Source organism: Camelina sativa, chromosome 14 (assembly GCF_000633955.1).
Source record: "Camelina sativa cultivar DH55 chromosome 14, Cs, whole genome shotgun sequence".
NCBI classification, from domain to species: Eukaryota; Viridiplantae; Streptophyta; class Magnoliopsida; order Brassicales; family Brassicaceae; genus Camelina; species Camelina sativa.
This window is the reverse complement of record NC_025698.1, coordinates 27,595,879-27,610,624: the sequence shown is the minus strand read 5'-3', so window position 1 is coordinate 27,610,624 and position 14,746 is coordinate 27,595,879. Positions and strand designations below refer to the sequence as shown.

Sequence of the window (14,746 nt, the reverse complement as noted above, 5' to 3'; positions counted from 1 at the left end):
TCTTTATTGTATCCATCATACCAACGATCCAGCAAGTTGCTCCCATGATAATATGCCTTCTTCTTGGTGTGATAAGCAATAAGCATATAGATCCATAAATCCATTAAAACTTTGTTCTGAGTGCCATAAATTACTTACACAACCCTCCTTAAAAGATCATTCCAAACTTTATACTAGTAATACATAACACTATCATATTTATAAATTAGAGTAGTATATATCTCTATTTGATTTACCACATTCTAAAAAATATTGCACGAACATCAATCTCATTATTTGCATAGTGAAAAAGAAAAAGGTATTTTAAAAAGCAAAACAATCGTATACAGTATACTATACCCCTCTCTATATATAAATGGGACACACGGAGACATAAACGTAACGTTTCAGACCCACTCGTTTCCTTCCTTTTATTATCTCTCTCTATCTCATCTTCCAATGGAGACACGACCATCTTCTTCATCGTCTCTTTCACCGGCGACGAATCTTGATCTCGACAGACTCAAAGCTCTCAAACTCCTCGGAAAAGGCGCAACCGGAACAGTCTTCCTAGTCCACGACTCTGTTTCTGACTCCTCTGTTTCTTCACCATTCGCACTTAAACTCGTCGACAAATCCTCCTCCTCCTCTTCTCTCCGCCGTGCACGTTGGGAAATCCAGATCCTCCGACGTCTCTCCGATGACACAAACACAAACCCGTTTCTCCCAAAACTCTTAGGCTCCACAGAATCCCCTGACTTCATCGCATGGGCTTTGCCTTACTGCTCCGGTGGCGATTTAAACGTCCTCCGTCAACGTCAAAACGACGGCGTTTTCAGCTCCTCCGTTATTAAATTCTACTTAGCTGAGATCGTATGTGCGCTTGACCACCTTCATACAATGGGCATCGCTTACAGAGACTTGAAACCTGAGAACATACTCCTTCAAGAATCGGGTCACGTCACGTTAACCGACTTTGATCTCTCATGTAGCCTCGCTAAACCAACCCGACCCGAGTTCTATCTATCCGACCCAGAACCGGATCCGAGTCATAAGAGAAGTCTGAGTTTGTTCCGGACGAAGAAGAAGAAGAAGTCGAAATCAGCTAGGGTTAACCCGATCACACGCCGGAGACTGAGTTTTTCCGGCGGACAAAGATCGAATTCGTTCGTTGGAACAGATGAGTATATCTCCCCGGAGGTAATCCGCGGCGACGGACACGACTTCGCCGTCGACTGGTGGGCGCTCGGAGTTTTAACGTACGAGATGATGTACGGTGAGACACCGTTCAAAGGAAGGTGCAAAAAGGAAACTTTTCGTAACGTGTTGATGAAGGAACCAGAATTCGCCGGAAAACCGTCGGATTTAACCGATCTTATACGTCGGTTGCTGGTTAAAGATCCGACGAAACGGTTAGGTTTCCGGCGAGGCGCGGCGGAGATAAAGGAGCATGCTTTTTTTAAAGGAGTGAGGTGGGATTTGTTAACGGAGGTGTTGAGACCACCGTTTATTCCGTTAAGAGATGACGGAGGAGAATTGTCGGGAAAAGTAACGGCGGAAAGTGGGTTAGGTGTAAAGGAATGTTTCGAGAGACTGAGAACGCCGCCGCCGTTACCGTTAACGCACGAGTGCTCTGAAAACAATCCCTTTGTTGATTTCTGATCCACGCGTGCGAGAATCTAACACACGTTTAATACTTTTTTTTTTTGTTTTAATAGCAGTTTCTGATTTTGATGTGTATAAAAAAATAATTTGTTAGAACTAGAATCAAGAAAATAAAAATAAAAAGTGATGATATATATATAAAAATTATTCGTAATAAAAGAAATCAATAATCCAAATAACTTAAGGGGGTAACAAAAAAGAAAAGGACTGTGGAATCATAACCACACGGTCAAATTGTTTCGTAAAGAATGGTAGTTGATAATTACTACACTGTTCAAACGATCCACAACGAAAGTGATTTTTATGTTGTTTCAAAAGGACAGTGGTGAGAATACGTACACCTTGTAGGTGGTACTAATGATAGAAGAAAAAAAATAAGTACAATAAAAAGCCACACAGTTAAGCAATTGGTTTGTAAAGTCATCAACAACATTGATGGGAAATATATTTTCGATGATATAAAAAGTTGCGGACTTGCATATGTGTCCATCTAATAGTATTCAATTATCAATATCTAAGGAATATATTTGCTTTTTTTCTTTTTGATGAAGAGAAAATAGAGAGTTTAGAAATGAGAGAATGAGGATAGTAGTAAGAGTTGTTCACGAGCTGAAGTTTATTTAGATTAGAAATAAGACAATAGTTTGGAGATTCACATGGTTGTTTCCCGTGACTCCATATATTTTTGATTTGGACGGTCTGTTGTATATGTGGATGTGTTATACTCGTTTATGAAAAATGATGAAAAAAGATATTATGGAGATGTTATATATAATTGGTGTAATTGATTGAAACATGTTTCATAACGACGGCTTTCTATACAATTCTTTTTTTCTTTTTTTTTTCTACTTTTCTATATACGTCATACGTACATGATTAAATTTCTTGCTTGATGTTGATGATTATAGTGAATCCCGATTTGTTAATCGTAAATGTTATCGGTTTCCCCCATTAAATCATTGTCCAATCATATTAAATCGTCTAAGATGCTAAAATGATATCATCGGAGGAAAAATTGATACGTCGATGTGTGGCTACAATGGACCAATCAATATTCCCCCTATTTTTATATAGAGAATTGTAGGTTGGTATAGTATGTTGAAATATGGGCGAAAAAGTTTGGGTGCATATGAGCAAGTCACGGGTAAAAGATGAAATCTTGGCAATATTAAGAACACACCTACAAGCTAAAAACCTCTATAAGGTTTTGTTTCAAATAAGGTTGTCCTTTTATAAGTTGTTCGGCCAAATATGAATTCACAAGTGAGATACACTCCCCACACCCACACACACATGTACGAGGCTACGAGCTAGAGTTAGATTCTCTTAATGTGAAACATAAAAACGAATTCTATAAACATAATATATCATTTGAAAAAGAAAAAAAAAATTACGATGACTATATTATTTTACAGGTTAGTCAGGAAAGTATGTTGTTTTCATCAGAGGATTAGTTGGTCGACACTCAACAAGAATTGATTAGATTAATTCAACCTTTTTTTTAGGAGCTCACTTGATTATATATGTTTTAGAGAGACACATCCACCATTGACTTGATGATACTTTTTAGTAGTGAGAAGACAAAAAGGAAGGAGAGATAAGGGGACAAAGACTATAACATTTATAAAAAATGACAAAACTAATATTTGATTTTGAAAAGAAGAAGAAAAAAACAGAAGAAATAACAAAACTATATAGGAAGCAAAAGAAAAGACAAATGCTTAGAAAACCACCTCACGTGTTGTGTGTCCTGCCAAACCCATCAGCTATTAAGGAGTTGAAAATTATTAACATTGTGACTATTGTCTTTGTCTAATTATTATATATACTATTCTTCTGTTTACTTAAATAATTTTATTTCGTTAGTTAAAAACTTGTAAGTTTTGGTATCAAACTTTGATAACGATTACACAACGAACACACCACATGCTTCTTTTCCTTCTTCTTTTTCTTTGCTGTACGTTACATGTATCATAATCACGATTTGGTGCTTCATGTCCCATTTCAAGATTTGATCAACCATAAACATCGTTGATAACAAAGCCAATACAGTGATTTAAAAAGGGTAAATACAAAAAAATACATTTGCAGAGAAAACAGTCTCTCCACAGCAACTTTCTCGATTTGTTCAGAGGAAAGTTCTGTGAAGCAAAGAGGTTCCAATGGCCAAACCTGTAATGCACACACACTATGAGATGCTCCTTACGTACTGGTCAAGTGCAGTGTTGAACAACTCCGACCTTGAAAGACCAATGAAACATAGTCAGGGTTTCATCAATGCGATAAGATATTATGATCGGAAGTATGATCAAGATGCAACAGTGTGTGAAGCTTACTTGATTGGAGAGCCTGGGCTGTATATAGGATTTTTTACGACATACTCAACATATAAACTGTAGATGTACTTTAAGGATTCGCGTAAATCTCCCGTCTTTGGATGAGTTACTAAGATGATCTGCAAAAGAATAGAAACATGTTGTGGTTTAAGCATCTAGATGTCCGTTTAGTATTGTGGTAAAAAACAACTATGGAATATTCACTTATGTCTGCAAGCAAAGCTAGCTTCCAGCTAAAAAAAATTATCTTGTAAGACTCCATCTATGTATGTATATACACATATAAATGAATCAAGGCAGCCAATCTCAGTTTCTCCCCTGGTTATTATTAGTACTAGAATGCTTAGCCAACAAATCCGGACCGACGCTGTAAGAACCATGTATGTTCTGAATCAACAATTCTCATGTCCAGGGGAAGAACTAACCATACAGTGCAAGAATAGGGTTCTGTCCTGTTGATTAAATTTGTGACTCGACCCCTAACGTTATGTTCTTACAGATGATTCACAATCTATAATTAAAAACAGTGACCATCCATGAACCATCTCCTCAAGCTGGTTCAAACATAATAATATCTGTTGAGACATAACTTGGCTAGTTAGCTCAGACTGTTTTACACTGAGAAAACGACTTACTATTCTCATTGCTCCTCCTACACGACAACATGTCTAAATACACTAGTAAAATTTCTCGTTACGTACTCGTCTCCCTAGTTCTCATATTCTTCTATATAGTAACTCCTAAAACTCTCCATGTCTCTTAACTACACACTAAGATACTGACTTTGAGGTTGAAATTTAGAAGATACAGTTCTTATAATTCATTCAAAATCCCTAAACAATAAGCCAGATTCCAAATAAATCTTAATACTTATCATACTGAAACTACATGATGGACATCTAAGAGCAGTGAAGCTAACCTTGATACCAGAGGGAGTCTCCATGAAGCTTAGCTTGTAAGTGTTGGTACGGAAACTGTGGAAAGAGCAACCTTGTCCTGGCAACTGTGGAACCCCTAGATTCCCCTTATCCGCACTATACAAAATCAAAATCACAAAATCATAAGATCTAACCAAATCTATGGAATCATCAAATCTCACAAACACAAACATAAATTACTTGGGATCAAACTAATCAGCAAATCAAATCGAAACGATGCACACAAAGCACAGCCATTCAAATTCCGATCAAATCGAAATGGTCAAATCTAGCTAAATGAATAGTGAGAAAATCTAACTTGACTGGATCCATCTTTGCGGTGAGTGATTTGAGAGAGAAGAGGAGACCAAACATGAGCTTGTGATCTTGCTGAGGGTTAAGCGTATGAAGAGGCCGATTCCATTCTTTGTAGAGAAGACACACACCGTTACGGTTGAAAACGTACATCATGTGCGCGTTGTTTCCACTCGCCGTCGGAACCGGCGGCGACGGACTTATCTCGGATCCACCGAAGAATTGCATTCTTCCGTCTTCTCCGGCGATAGACGAGAGAGAGAGAATCAAATCAAAAGATCAAGCTGAGAGAGATCAGAGCAACGTCAGAACGAAACAGCTTTTTTTTTCTTTTTTTTTTCTTACTTTTTTGGGCTTCAAATGAGCCGTACAATAAACCCTAGAAGAATAGGCTCTTAGTGGGCCAAAGCCATATAAACAACAACAATGTTAAGACCAAAGACCGGCTTTGTAAACCGGTGGTCTCGGATTCTCACACATGGTAGGCATGTTATAGAGCTCTCAATCTCTCATTACCTGTTTATAAACTTATGTTAATTAAATGACAATTTTTTTTCTTCTGAAGCCACATAATCACTGATGAATCATTAATCTAGTTAGTATTTAAGAAAAGGGACTAATAAAAGTGCAAACAACCAAAAGGACTTTCGAATGCATTTTTAAGAAGATAAAACTAAGAAAGTGGGAAAGAATCTAAATAGGTGGCTTACTAATTCTAGGAAGAGGATCTTCACCCCTAAGTTCCACGTGAGATTGTGCTTCTTCTGTTGTATTCCACCTCGATTCTCACATTCTCATAAAACCTTATCTTATATTTATGGATATTGTTATTTTCTTTGTTCCAAAGTAACAACTACTTTCTTGACACCACAATATCTTCTTACGAAATAAATGTTAGAAAACAATTTTTAGCTGAAACTTAGTAATTTATATATTAAGGAACCCTGTCGTATATAACTAGTTAATTAGTTTGTGATGGCCATTTGAAAAAATTCAAGCGTTTTCAAAGTTTGACTTATCAAATTAATTTATCCATAATATTTAAAAATATTAAAATTTTGTTCGTTTTTAATTGTTGTTATGGATAAAGAGATGTTCCTCTCAAATCAGTGAGAAACAAATGACGCATCTGACGATAACGCTTATCAAATTTACGATATAAGAAAAGGATTACTGAAGAAATATCATGATAAGGCCATAAAATCTACATTAATTATCATATATAAGAGACATGTTAATTCTTTTGTTTCTAGTTAATCTATAATTATTTATATGTTAACCAAGGATAAATGATTTTTTACAAACAAAAATATGGAAAGAGAATACGATCCATAGCAAAATCATCTAGATAATGCTCACTAACAGATTACTTATATTTTTTATAGAACACCTAAACTTATCATTTCATATTTACTTCTTATTTGTTGACTCGTATACTCTTTTTATTTTATTTTTTCACTTCACTAGAGAGTTGAATATGCTTTTGGCTGTACGAATTTTGATTGCAAAGATTTAAGTCATATGAATTTTGACATTAGTTAAGATTAAATTGTACTTAATTTAACTATAGACAATGTAACAATGAAAAATTTACACAAATTATTATAATTAAATTAAATACTTATGCAATCAGCATATAATTTTATATTAATTAAGAATTAGATAGTTATAAAAAAAATTTAAAGATTAGTTTATTAAACTTTAATGAATTTTTATATGAGGTACTTCGTCGATCTATCTTCTAAAAAGATCATCTAGATAGCAAAATCTTTTGTGCACCCAGACAAAACAAAAAGCTAACATAGATGTTATGAGTCGAATTACATATTTATCAGATTTGTTCATCTTTTCATCAAATTCAATATTTGTTTTTTTTTCTCTTTTACGTGGAGAAATAATTCATAAAAAGATTAGAAGAAAAAAACAATTTTTTTTAATGAATGAAACTTTATATAGTTAGATTAATACGAAAAATGTCATACAAACAAAATAAGACAAACAAAGTTGTTAAAAGACATTCCAAACATACAAACAAAATAATGCTAATGTTTGAGTTTGATAAATATCCCAAATCAATAGAGAGTCATCATACATCTCCATATCCTTCTATAGATCTTCAGATTTCGTCACAAAATCAAATAATTAATCAAGATCAAATTCTTGATTGCACCCATCGAAGTTCCCAAGTAAACCGTCGTCGTTTGCTATGGATTGTTGTTCATCAATATTGTTTTGAAACCCTTGGACTTCACACTTAAATCATTCAACTATAAATTTTTCCATAAAACTTCAGAATTCGTATCATTATAAAAAATTTAATCATCAACATCAAGCTCTTCATTGAAGCTCCCAACTAAATTGATTTCGTAGGCAGAAACCCCTAGGGTTTGTTGTTCTTCACTGTTCTTGTCTTGAAACCCTTGGACGTTCACAGATACATCATCTACTTCAACACACAGACTTGACAAACATGGTTGATGATTTAGGGTTTGCTGCTGATGAGTTACATCCACACAATCTCTTTGCTTCTTTTCCTAACTCCTTCAGGTGTAACATCTTCGTCATTAAATCAATCGCGGCACCCAAATCCTCCGGATTCTCTGAATCGGCGAGACTCTCATCTTCCCACCAAAACCCTAATCTTTCATCATCATCCGAGGAGGAGTCTTATCCGCGAGGAAAGCTGCAACAACACTATTGACAAAGGAGTGGCCAAAAGTGTAGAAAGCGACATGTGAATTAGAAGAAACCGGAGTCCCTAAAATCACAATATGAGCGTCGGAAAGAAGATAAAGCTCTGAGGCTTTGCTTTAAAGACCCTTACGACTTTTTGAGATAGCAACTGCTCGTGGATCTTTCTTCTCTATCTTCTTCCTTGTATCGATCTTCCTCTTCAACTCACTCATTCTGATGTTTTCTCAGTTTCACGGACAAAGAGAACAGAGACAATAAGACTCTAAGNTTTTTTTTTTTTTTTTTTTTTTTACCGAAAAATGTGATAAAAAAATCAATTTTCAATTAACTGAAATTTGTATTTAATGAATTGATCAATTATTTTATAGGAAGTTGATTTTTATTTTCCTTATTTTTAAATCAGGTTTGCAAGAAACGTACAATAAGATTGTGAAGATTTTTAAATTAGTTATGAGAATTGATTGAAAGCCAAAAATCTGAATGAAATAAAAACTATGAGAACTGTTAACTTTTACAGCATTTAAAAGTGCACACTAACCAGTTCTATAGGTTTATCGAGTTAAATTTTTTAAACCATGAATCATTTAGTAAAAAAAATTATTGTCCGCATATAAAAAGAAAAATTACTTTCTCACATGAACATAATTTTCTCTAACTTAAATGTAACTGGAGTTCATAAGTTCATTTTAGCCACTATGAAAATATTATTAATTTACTTTAGGTAATAAAAATGTATTTTTATATATCACAGAACAGCATACTGTTTGTCAAAGACTCAAACTCCACTTAACGGTGATTTCGTGTCTCACTTCAATGTTCCAAAAGCAGTGTAAGCATTCTTCATGATGAACATATTTGATAATCCAATAATGAAATGTACATGTTACAAAAACAAATCAAAAAGGAGATTTTAAAATTTTAATACATAAAATTTTCTCCGAATCACACGATTAAACAATTAATCTGATATACTAGATCACATTCAACCAGTCTGATTAACCAATCAAACCGGTTTGAAAACCACTATCGCATACATCGTATGGTACTTCTTTAAATAGATAGAACGTTTAAATCTATTCCACTTTATAGCATTCGTTATTTTTTTGGAATAGTATAAAAAGTTTATGTATTTTCATACTCCAATTAAGAGGGTATGATTCAACATTGTTTTACCAGTTAGAGTGGTAAATTTAAATTTACTAAATTTAATATATGAATTTACTCAATATTAAAATAAGATAGAAATTTAACATAATCTTTTAGGATATGAAAATACCGATTTTTTTCGATTGGACCGTTTAAGTTGTTTTCCAAAACAAGCAATATAACGTAGTTATTGAAATATGAGTTCGGATATGTATTACTAGTCGTATACTTGTATGCATTATTATCCTGAATTTAGAGTTAACGTCTCAGAAATTCCTAAAATAATTTGACAAATCTCCTATCTTCCTCCCTATTCTTCATACCTTCACCTTTTCTAATAAGAGGTGGTGAGACGATTTTAGCTTTACAATTTAATTGATTTAGATTAAATTTTTTAAATAAAAAAGCGAACCCAGCTCTCTTTCGACCCGAGAGAAACCCGACCTGTGAGTTCCTCTCATCCCAACCGCCGGCGATTCTTCCGACGTCGGAGCTCCTACTGTTGTCGTTATTAACCAACTCGAGTTGAATCAAGTTGTTCGTCGGAGCTCTCTTTCAACCCGAGAAACCCGACCTGGTTACTCACCTCTCAACCCAGCCGCCGGCGATTGTTCCGTCGTCGGAGCTCCTACTGCTGTCGTTCTTCACCAATTCGACTTGAATCAAGTTGTTCTTCAAAATGCTGGTGCGTTACTTCTCATTAGAGTAGCTTTTGGTTGAATTTGTTTTTGATTTGTAAATTCAGAAATTCAATTGGGTTTAGATCGAAGAAAGCTTGGCACATTGGGTGTTTTACAAAGGTTTATTGGTCGATTGAGCTATCTATTAGATAAGAAATGGATTTGGCTTTCGATTTCAGTGAATTAAGGAGATTAGAACTCGTTTACCATTCGATTCGATTTTGATATGAGAGAGAGAATGTGGTGAAACTGGTAATACTGGTATATTTAGTAAAACTAGTAAAACTAGTAGTAGTACTAATTATGATTTTTTTATATTGGTTGGTTTGGCAGGATACAATATGCGAGAACGTCAGCCTACATTTTAAATTTGAAGGACGCATGTATAGTATAATGTTCAAGAGGAATATAACATTGTTGATGTTAAAAGCAAGGATACAAAAGAAGATTGGGTTTGTTGAAAGTAACGTTCAGTTGCAGCTGAGCTACAAGCCACTACTGGTAGAAACAGTTGAGCATTGTGAGCTTAATGATGATGAGGATGTTAATGTTTATCTAGACTCTGTTAATTATGAGAAGCGAAGATGTATGTTGTTTGTGAATGTCATCCCTTCTGAGCCTCAGCCTGAGCAAGTTCCCATAGCGCCCACAGTGCCCACAATGCCCATAGTGGACCAAAGTTCTGTCGGTATGAACTTTGAAAACCAACATGCGAAGGATGGTGAAATCGGACCTAACGCCATTGTTGTCTACGTAGGCAAAGAAAAGGCTGTAGAGGGTGATTCTAATAAAGAGGGTGAATCTGAATCACGTGATGAAGGTGATGTNGCTTTTGGTTGAATTTGTTTTTGATTTGTAAATTCAGAAATTCAATTGGGTTTAGATCGAAGAAAGCTTGGCACATTGGGTGTTTTACAAAGGTTTATTGGTCGATTGAGCTATCTATTAGATAAGAAATGGATTTGGCTTTCGATTTCAGTGAATTAAGGAGATTAGAACTCGTTTACCATTCGATTCGATTTTGATATGAGAGAGAGAATGTGGTGAAACTGGTAATACTGGTATATTTAGTAAAACTAGTAAAACTAGTAGTAGTACTAATTATGATTTTTTTATATTGGTTGGTTTGGCAGGATACAATATGCGAGAACGTCAGCCTACATTTTAAATTTGAAGGACGCATGTATAGTATAATGTTCAAGAGGAATATAACATTGTTGATGTTAAAAGCAAGGATACAAAGGAAGATTGGGTTTGTTGAAAGTAACGTTCAGTTGCAGCTGAGCTACAAGCCACTACTGGTAGAAACAGTTGAGCATTGTGAGCTTAATGATGATGAGGATGTTAATGTTTATCTAGACTCTGTTAATTATGAGAAGCGAAGATGTATGTTGTTTGTGAATGTCATCCCTTCTGAGCCTCAGCCTGAGCAAGTTCCCATAGTGCCCACAGTGCCCACAATGCCCATAGTGGACCAAAGTTCTGTCGGTATGAACTTTGAAAACCAACATGCGAAGGATGGTGAAATCGGACCTAACGCCATTGTTGTCTACGTAGGCAAAGAAAAGGCTGTAGAGGGTGATTCTAATAAAGAGGGTGAAGCTGAATCACGTGATGAAGGTGATGAATATACTGAGCCACGCCCTGTTGTAGAACCGTGTAAGTATATTGAACCATGGGATGACGGTTTGGATCTGACTAAACTTCAAGAATTTCCAAACAAGAAGGCATTGCAAGATGTGGTGGATAGAGCTTCATTCGCTAACTGTTTTAGTTTTGAAATAGTAAAGTCGGACAAGGTGCGTTATGTGGTCAAATGTCCTAAAGAAGGATGTAACTGGGGTTTACGAGGTGGTAGGATTCGAGGTACAGATATTTTCTCGATTAGAAGGCACAACAAGATGCATACATGCTCTCGGGCTAGTCAAAGTTCAAGCAATAGTAAGAGGCAAGGCACTCCACAATTAGTTGCTTCTCTTTTACATGGTGATTATCCAGGGCAAATGGAAACTCCACCTCCGAAAATTATCATGGATCTTGTCAAGACAAAATTAGGTGTTGATATATCATATTCCACGGCGTTGAGAGGGAAAAATCAAGCTGTTACTGATTTGAAAGGTAGCCCAGAAGAAAGCTACAAGATGCTGCGATTTTATCTGCACATGTTAGAGAAGGTTAATCATGGTACAAGATCATATGTGCATTTCAATGAGAATAATAAATTCATGTACTTGTTCATAGCTTTGGGAGCTAGCATTGAAGGATTTAAAGTCATGAGGAAAGTTATAACTATGGATGCAACTTTTCTAAAGAACGGATATAAGGGTGTTCTTGTTTTTGCGTCGGCTCAAGATCCTAACCGTCACCATTATCCCTTGACGTTTGGTGTTCTTGATGGTGAGAATGATGCAAGTTGGAATTGGTTTTTGGAGATGTAGAAAAATCGTTGTTGGGGATTCTTCTGAAATAGTATTTATGACTGACAGAAATACAAGTCTCATTACAACCATAGCTAATGTATATCCTCTAGCTCATCATGGTTTTTGTATCTGGCATTTATCCCAAAATGTGAAAGGTTATGCTCGTAACGTCAACAAAGACGTTGTTGCATGGAGATTCATGGAGTGTAGTAGGTTTTACACAGTGGCTGAGTTCAACATTGCTTACGCTTCTTTTACGACAAGATATCCTTCTGCTGCCAAGTATCTTGAAGAATCTACCCAGAAAGAAAGATGGGCAAGATGTGTTTTTCCAGGAGATAGATACAACCTAGACACAAGCAACTGTGTTGAATCGTTGAACATCGTATTTAAAGATGCAAGGAGGTACTCCTTGATACCCATGCTTGATGCAATACTTAAAAAATTCTCTGAATGGTTTAATGAACATCGGAAAGATGCTGTGTCTGGATCAGTCGCAAATAAATTGGTGCCTTTAGTGGAGAACTACTTACATGATTTATGGGCAACTGCTGAGAAACTAAAGGTGATAGAGCTAAATGGTTTCGAACTTGAATACAATGTCATTGACAGTGACGGAAAGCCTTATTTGGTGAAGTTGCGATTGAGAAGTTGCAGTTGCAGGTTTTTCGATATACAAAAGTATCCTTGTGTGCATGCATTGGCGTCTTTCATTACATTCCAAAAATATGGAGGTAAGGATATCGAGTTACATGAGTTGTGTTCTAAGTATTATTGGACGGAGCTGTGGGCAATTGCATATTGCAGGACAATTTATTTAGTACCTGATAAGTCTCGATGGGATGTCCTGGATGAAGTCCAAGATATGCAGATCATGCCTCCGAATCGGAAAATAAAAGGGGGAAGAAAGAAAACAAAAAGGTATGCATCTGCTGGAGAAAAACGACCAAAGACTCGACCTAGGACGCAGAATAAAAGGCGCCGGAGACAAGGACTCCAATGGTTGTTATTTGGAGATAATGTTCATGTTTGATTCACCTCTTCATGTATCAATTGTGTTTTGTTTGAAACTTAATGTAAAAATTGGTTTGAAACTTAATTTGAAACTTAATTTGAAGTCTAATAATGTTTTCTTCTTTCAAAATGTGTATATAAGAGAGTAGAACTGGCACAACTAAGATAAAACTGGTAAAAATAATAAAATTGGTACTACCTAAAACCAATACATATTGTATAATACATGTGTATAAATGTTCTACATAGGTTTCTACTATAGGTGAATAATTTTCGAAAATCTACTAAATTTAAATTATTTATGAAAGAATTTCAACAAATGTTTCGAAACACTTTTAATGTCACTTTGTAAATAATTACCAAGTAAGCATGAAAAAGTTATAGAATTATAAGTTTTAACTTATGAAGTTGCAAAAAGATTGTAATTGTATGTTAGTTAAGTTTAATCAACTGTAAAACTAAAAAAAGTAATGCTAAGGTTTAGTATAACTAATTAAACTGAGAAACCTCTAAAGTACAACTATTTGCAAGTTTAGTGCAACTGCATTAATCGGTAAAACTGTGTGTGAACACACAGTGTGAACCCACAGTGTGAACCCACACATCTTTTACACGTGGCCAGAATTTCGTTTTTTCTTTCTTTCTTCACCACACACCACAGCCCCGAAGATTTATCTTCCTCATATCCATTCATTCATTTTCTTTGAAACCTAAAGTACACCTTCTCTCCTTCTCTCATCTTCAAAGTCGAATTCTAGATCAATTTATCTCCTTCTCAAACTATGGAACAATTTGAGTCTGACCCATACTATGCTGATCAGAAGAGGGCGAGGAAGTTAGAAGCGTGGCGACAAGCCATAGCCGATGGTGATTTGGGCATGCCTCGAATTTGCCCATGTGGCGAACGAATCGTCAATGAGATCTCTCCAACAGAAACAGAGAAAAAGAGATGGTTTACTTGCGTTAAGTATAAGGTAAATTAAATTAAATCAAATACAATTGAGAGACATGAGTATGATGTCTGTTCGTTGATATATTTTGCAGGATGATGGATTGCACAGGCGGAAAAATTGGGCTGATGCAATTGAAGAAGAAACCCAAACCTTAAGGAAGGATGTTGATAACCATTGGGAGAGATTGAAGGAATTTGAACCCCATCATACTCAGATCTATAATTTGCAGATGCAGCTTAAGGAGAAGAGTGATGAGATTGCCAAACTAAGGGAGGAGGTGGCGTTGCTTACCACTCGAGTCGATCTCCTGGATAGGTTGTGTTTCGATTGATATTATATGAGTTGATCTTATCTTTTCCTTGAATTCTCTTGTTGAATCAGTTTCTTATCTTTCATTTGACTTCTCTTGTTGAATCATGATGTTCTATCTCTCTTTTATGTGATTTCTAGGATTATGCCTCCTTCTTGAATTGGATCATGTTCTATATTTTTCTTATATGAATTCTCTAGTTTTGTTTAGTTTTACGTAGTTTTACCAAAAATACGAACGACAAATCCAAGAAAATAACGTAGTTTTACATAGTTTTACTAGTAATACCAGTACCAATCGCAAAACCAAGAAAATAA

The 14,746-nt window shown here is 35.4% G+C and overlaps 3 protein-coding genes across 3 annotated transcripts; 2 read left to right on the top strand and 1 right to left on the bottom strand.

The window, feature by feature from the left end:
- LOC104742634 (serine/threonine-protein kinase UCN-like) lies at window positions 353–1,740 on the top strand. The gene has a single exon (XM_010463647.2). It carries the CDS (start codon window positions 439–441, stop codon window positions 1,639–1,641), a length of 1,203 nt encoding a protein of 400 aa, XP_010461949.1. The 5' UTR covers window positions 353–438; the 3' UTR covers window positions 1,642–1,740.
- LOC104742633 (trafficking protein particle complex subunit 1) lies at window positions 3,551–5,522 on the bottom strand. The gene is made up of 4 exons (XM_010463646.2): window positions 5,217–5,522; window positions 4,900–5,014; window positions 3,981–4,099; window positions 3,551–3,884 (listed from the first exon to the last, which is right to left on the bottom strand). The coding sequence occupies exons 1-4, from the start codon at window positions 5,438–5,440 to the stop codon at window positions 3,833–3,835; spliced, it is 510 nt and encodes a 169-aa protein (XP_010461948.1). The 5' UTR covers window positions 5,441–5,522; the 3' UTR covers window positions 3,551–3,832.
- Window positions 13,949–14,458, top strand: LOC104744050. Its single transcript, XM_010465076.2, has 2 exons — window positions 13,949–14,140; window positions 14,211–14,458. Exons 1-2 carry the CDS (start codon window positions 13,949–13,951, stop codon window positions 14,448–14,450), a joined length of 432 nt encoding a protein of 143 aa, XP_010463378.1. The 3' UTR covers window positions 14,451–14,458.

What these genes read in the sequence shown, in the direction of transcription:
- LOC104742634 (XM_010463647.2), top strand. Translation starts at nt 439, where the DNA reads ATGGAGACACGACCATCTTCTTCATCGTCTCTTTCACCGGCGACGAAT.
- LOC104742633 (XM_010463646.2), bottom strand. Translation starts at nt 5,440, where the DNA reads ATGCAATTCTTCGGTGGATCCGAGATAAGTCCGTCGCCGCCGGTTCCG. An exon ending in GCAAAGATGGATCCAGTCAA is followed by an intron (nt 5,015 to 5,216) that starts GTTAGATTTTCT and finishes GATTTTGTATAG; the next exon opens with TGCGGATAAGGGGAATCTAG. An exon ending in AGCCCAGGCTCTCCAATCAA is followed by an intron (nt 3,885 to 3,980) that starts GTAAGCTTCACA and finishes TGGTCTTTCAAG; the next exon opens with GTCGGAGTTGTTCAACACTG.
- LOC104744050 (XM_010465076.2), top strand. Translation starts at nt 13,949, where the DNA reads ATGGAACAATTTGAGTCTGACCCATACTATGCTGATCAGAAGAGGGCG. An exon ending in TTACTTGCGTTAAGTATAAG is followed by an intron (nt 14,141 to 14,210) that starts GTAAATTAAATT and finishes TATATTTTGCAG; the next exon opens with GATGATGGATTGCACAGGCG.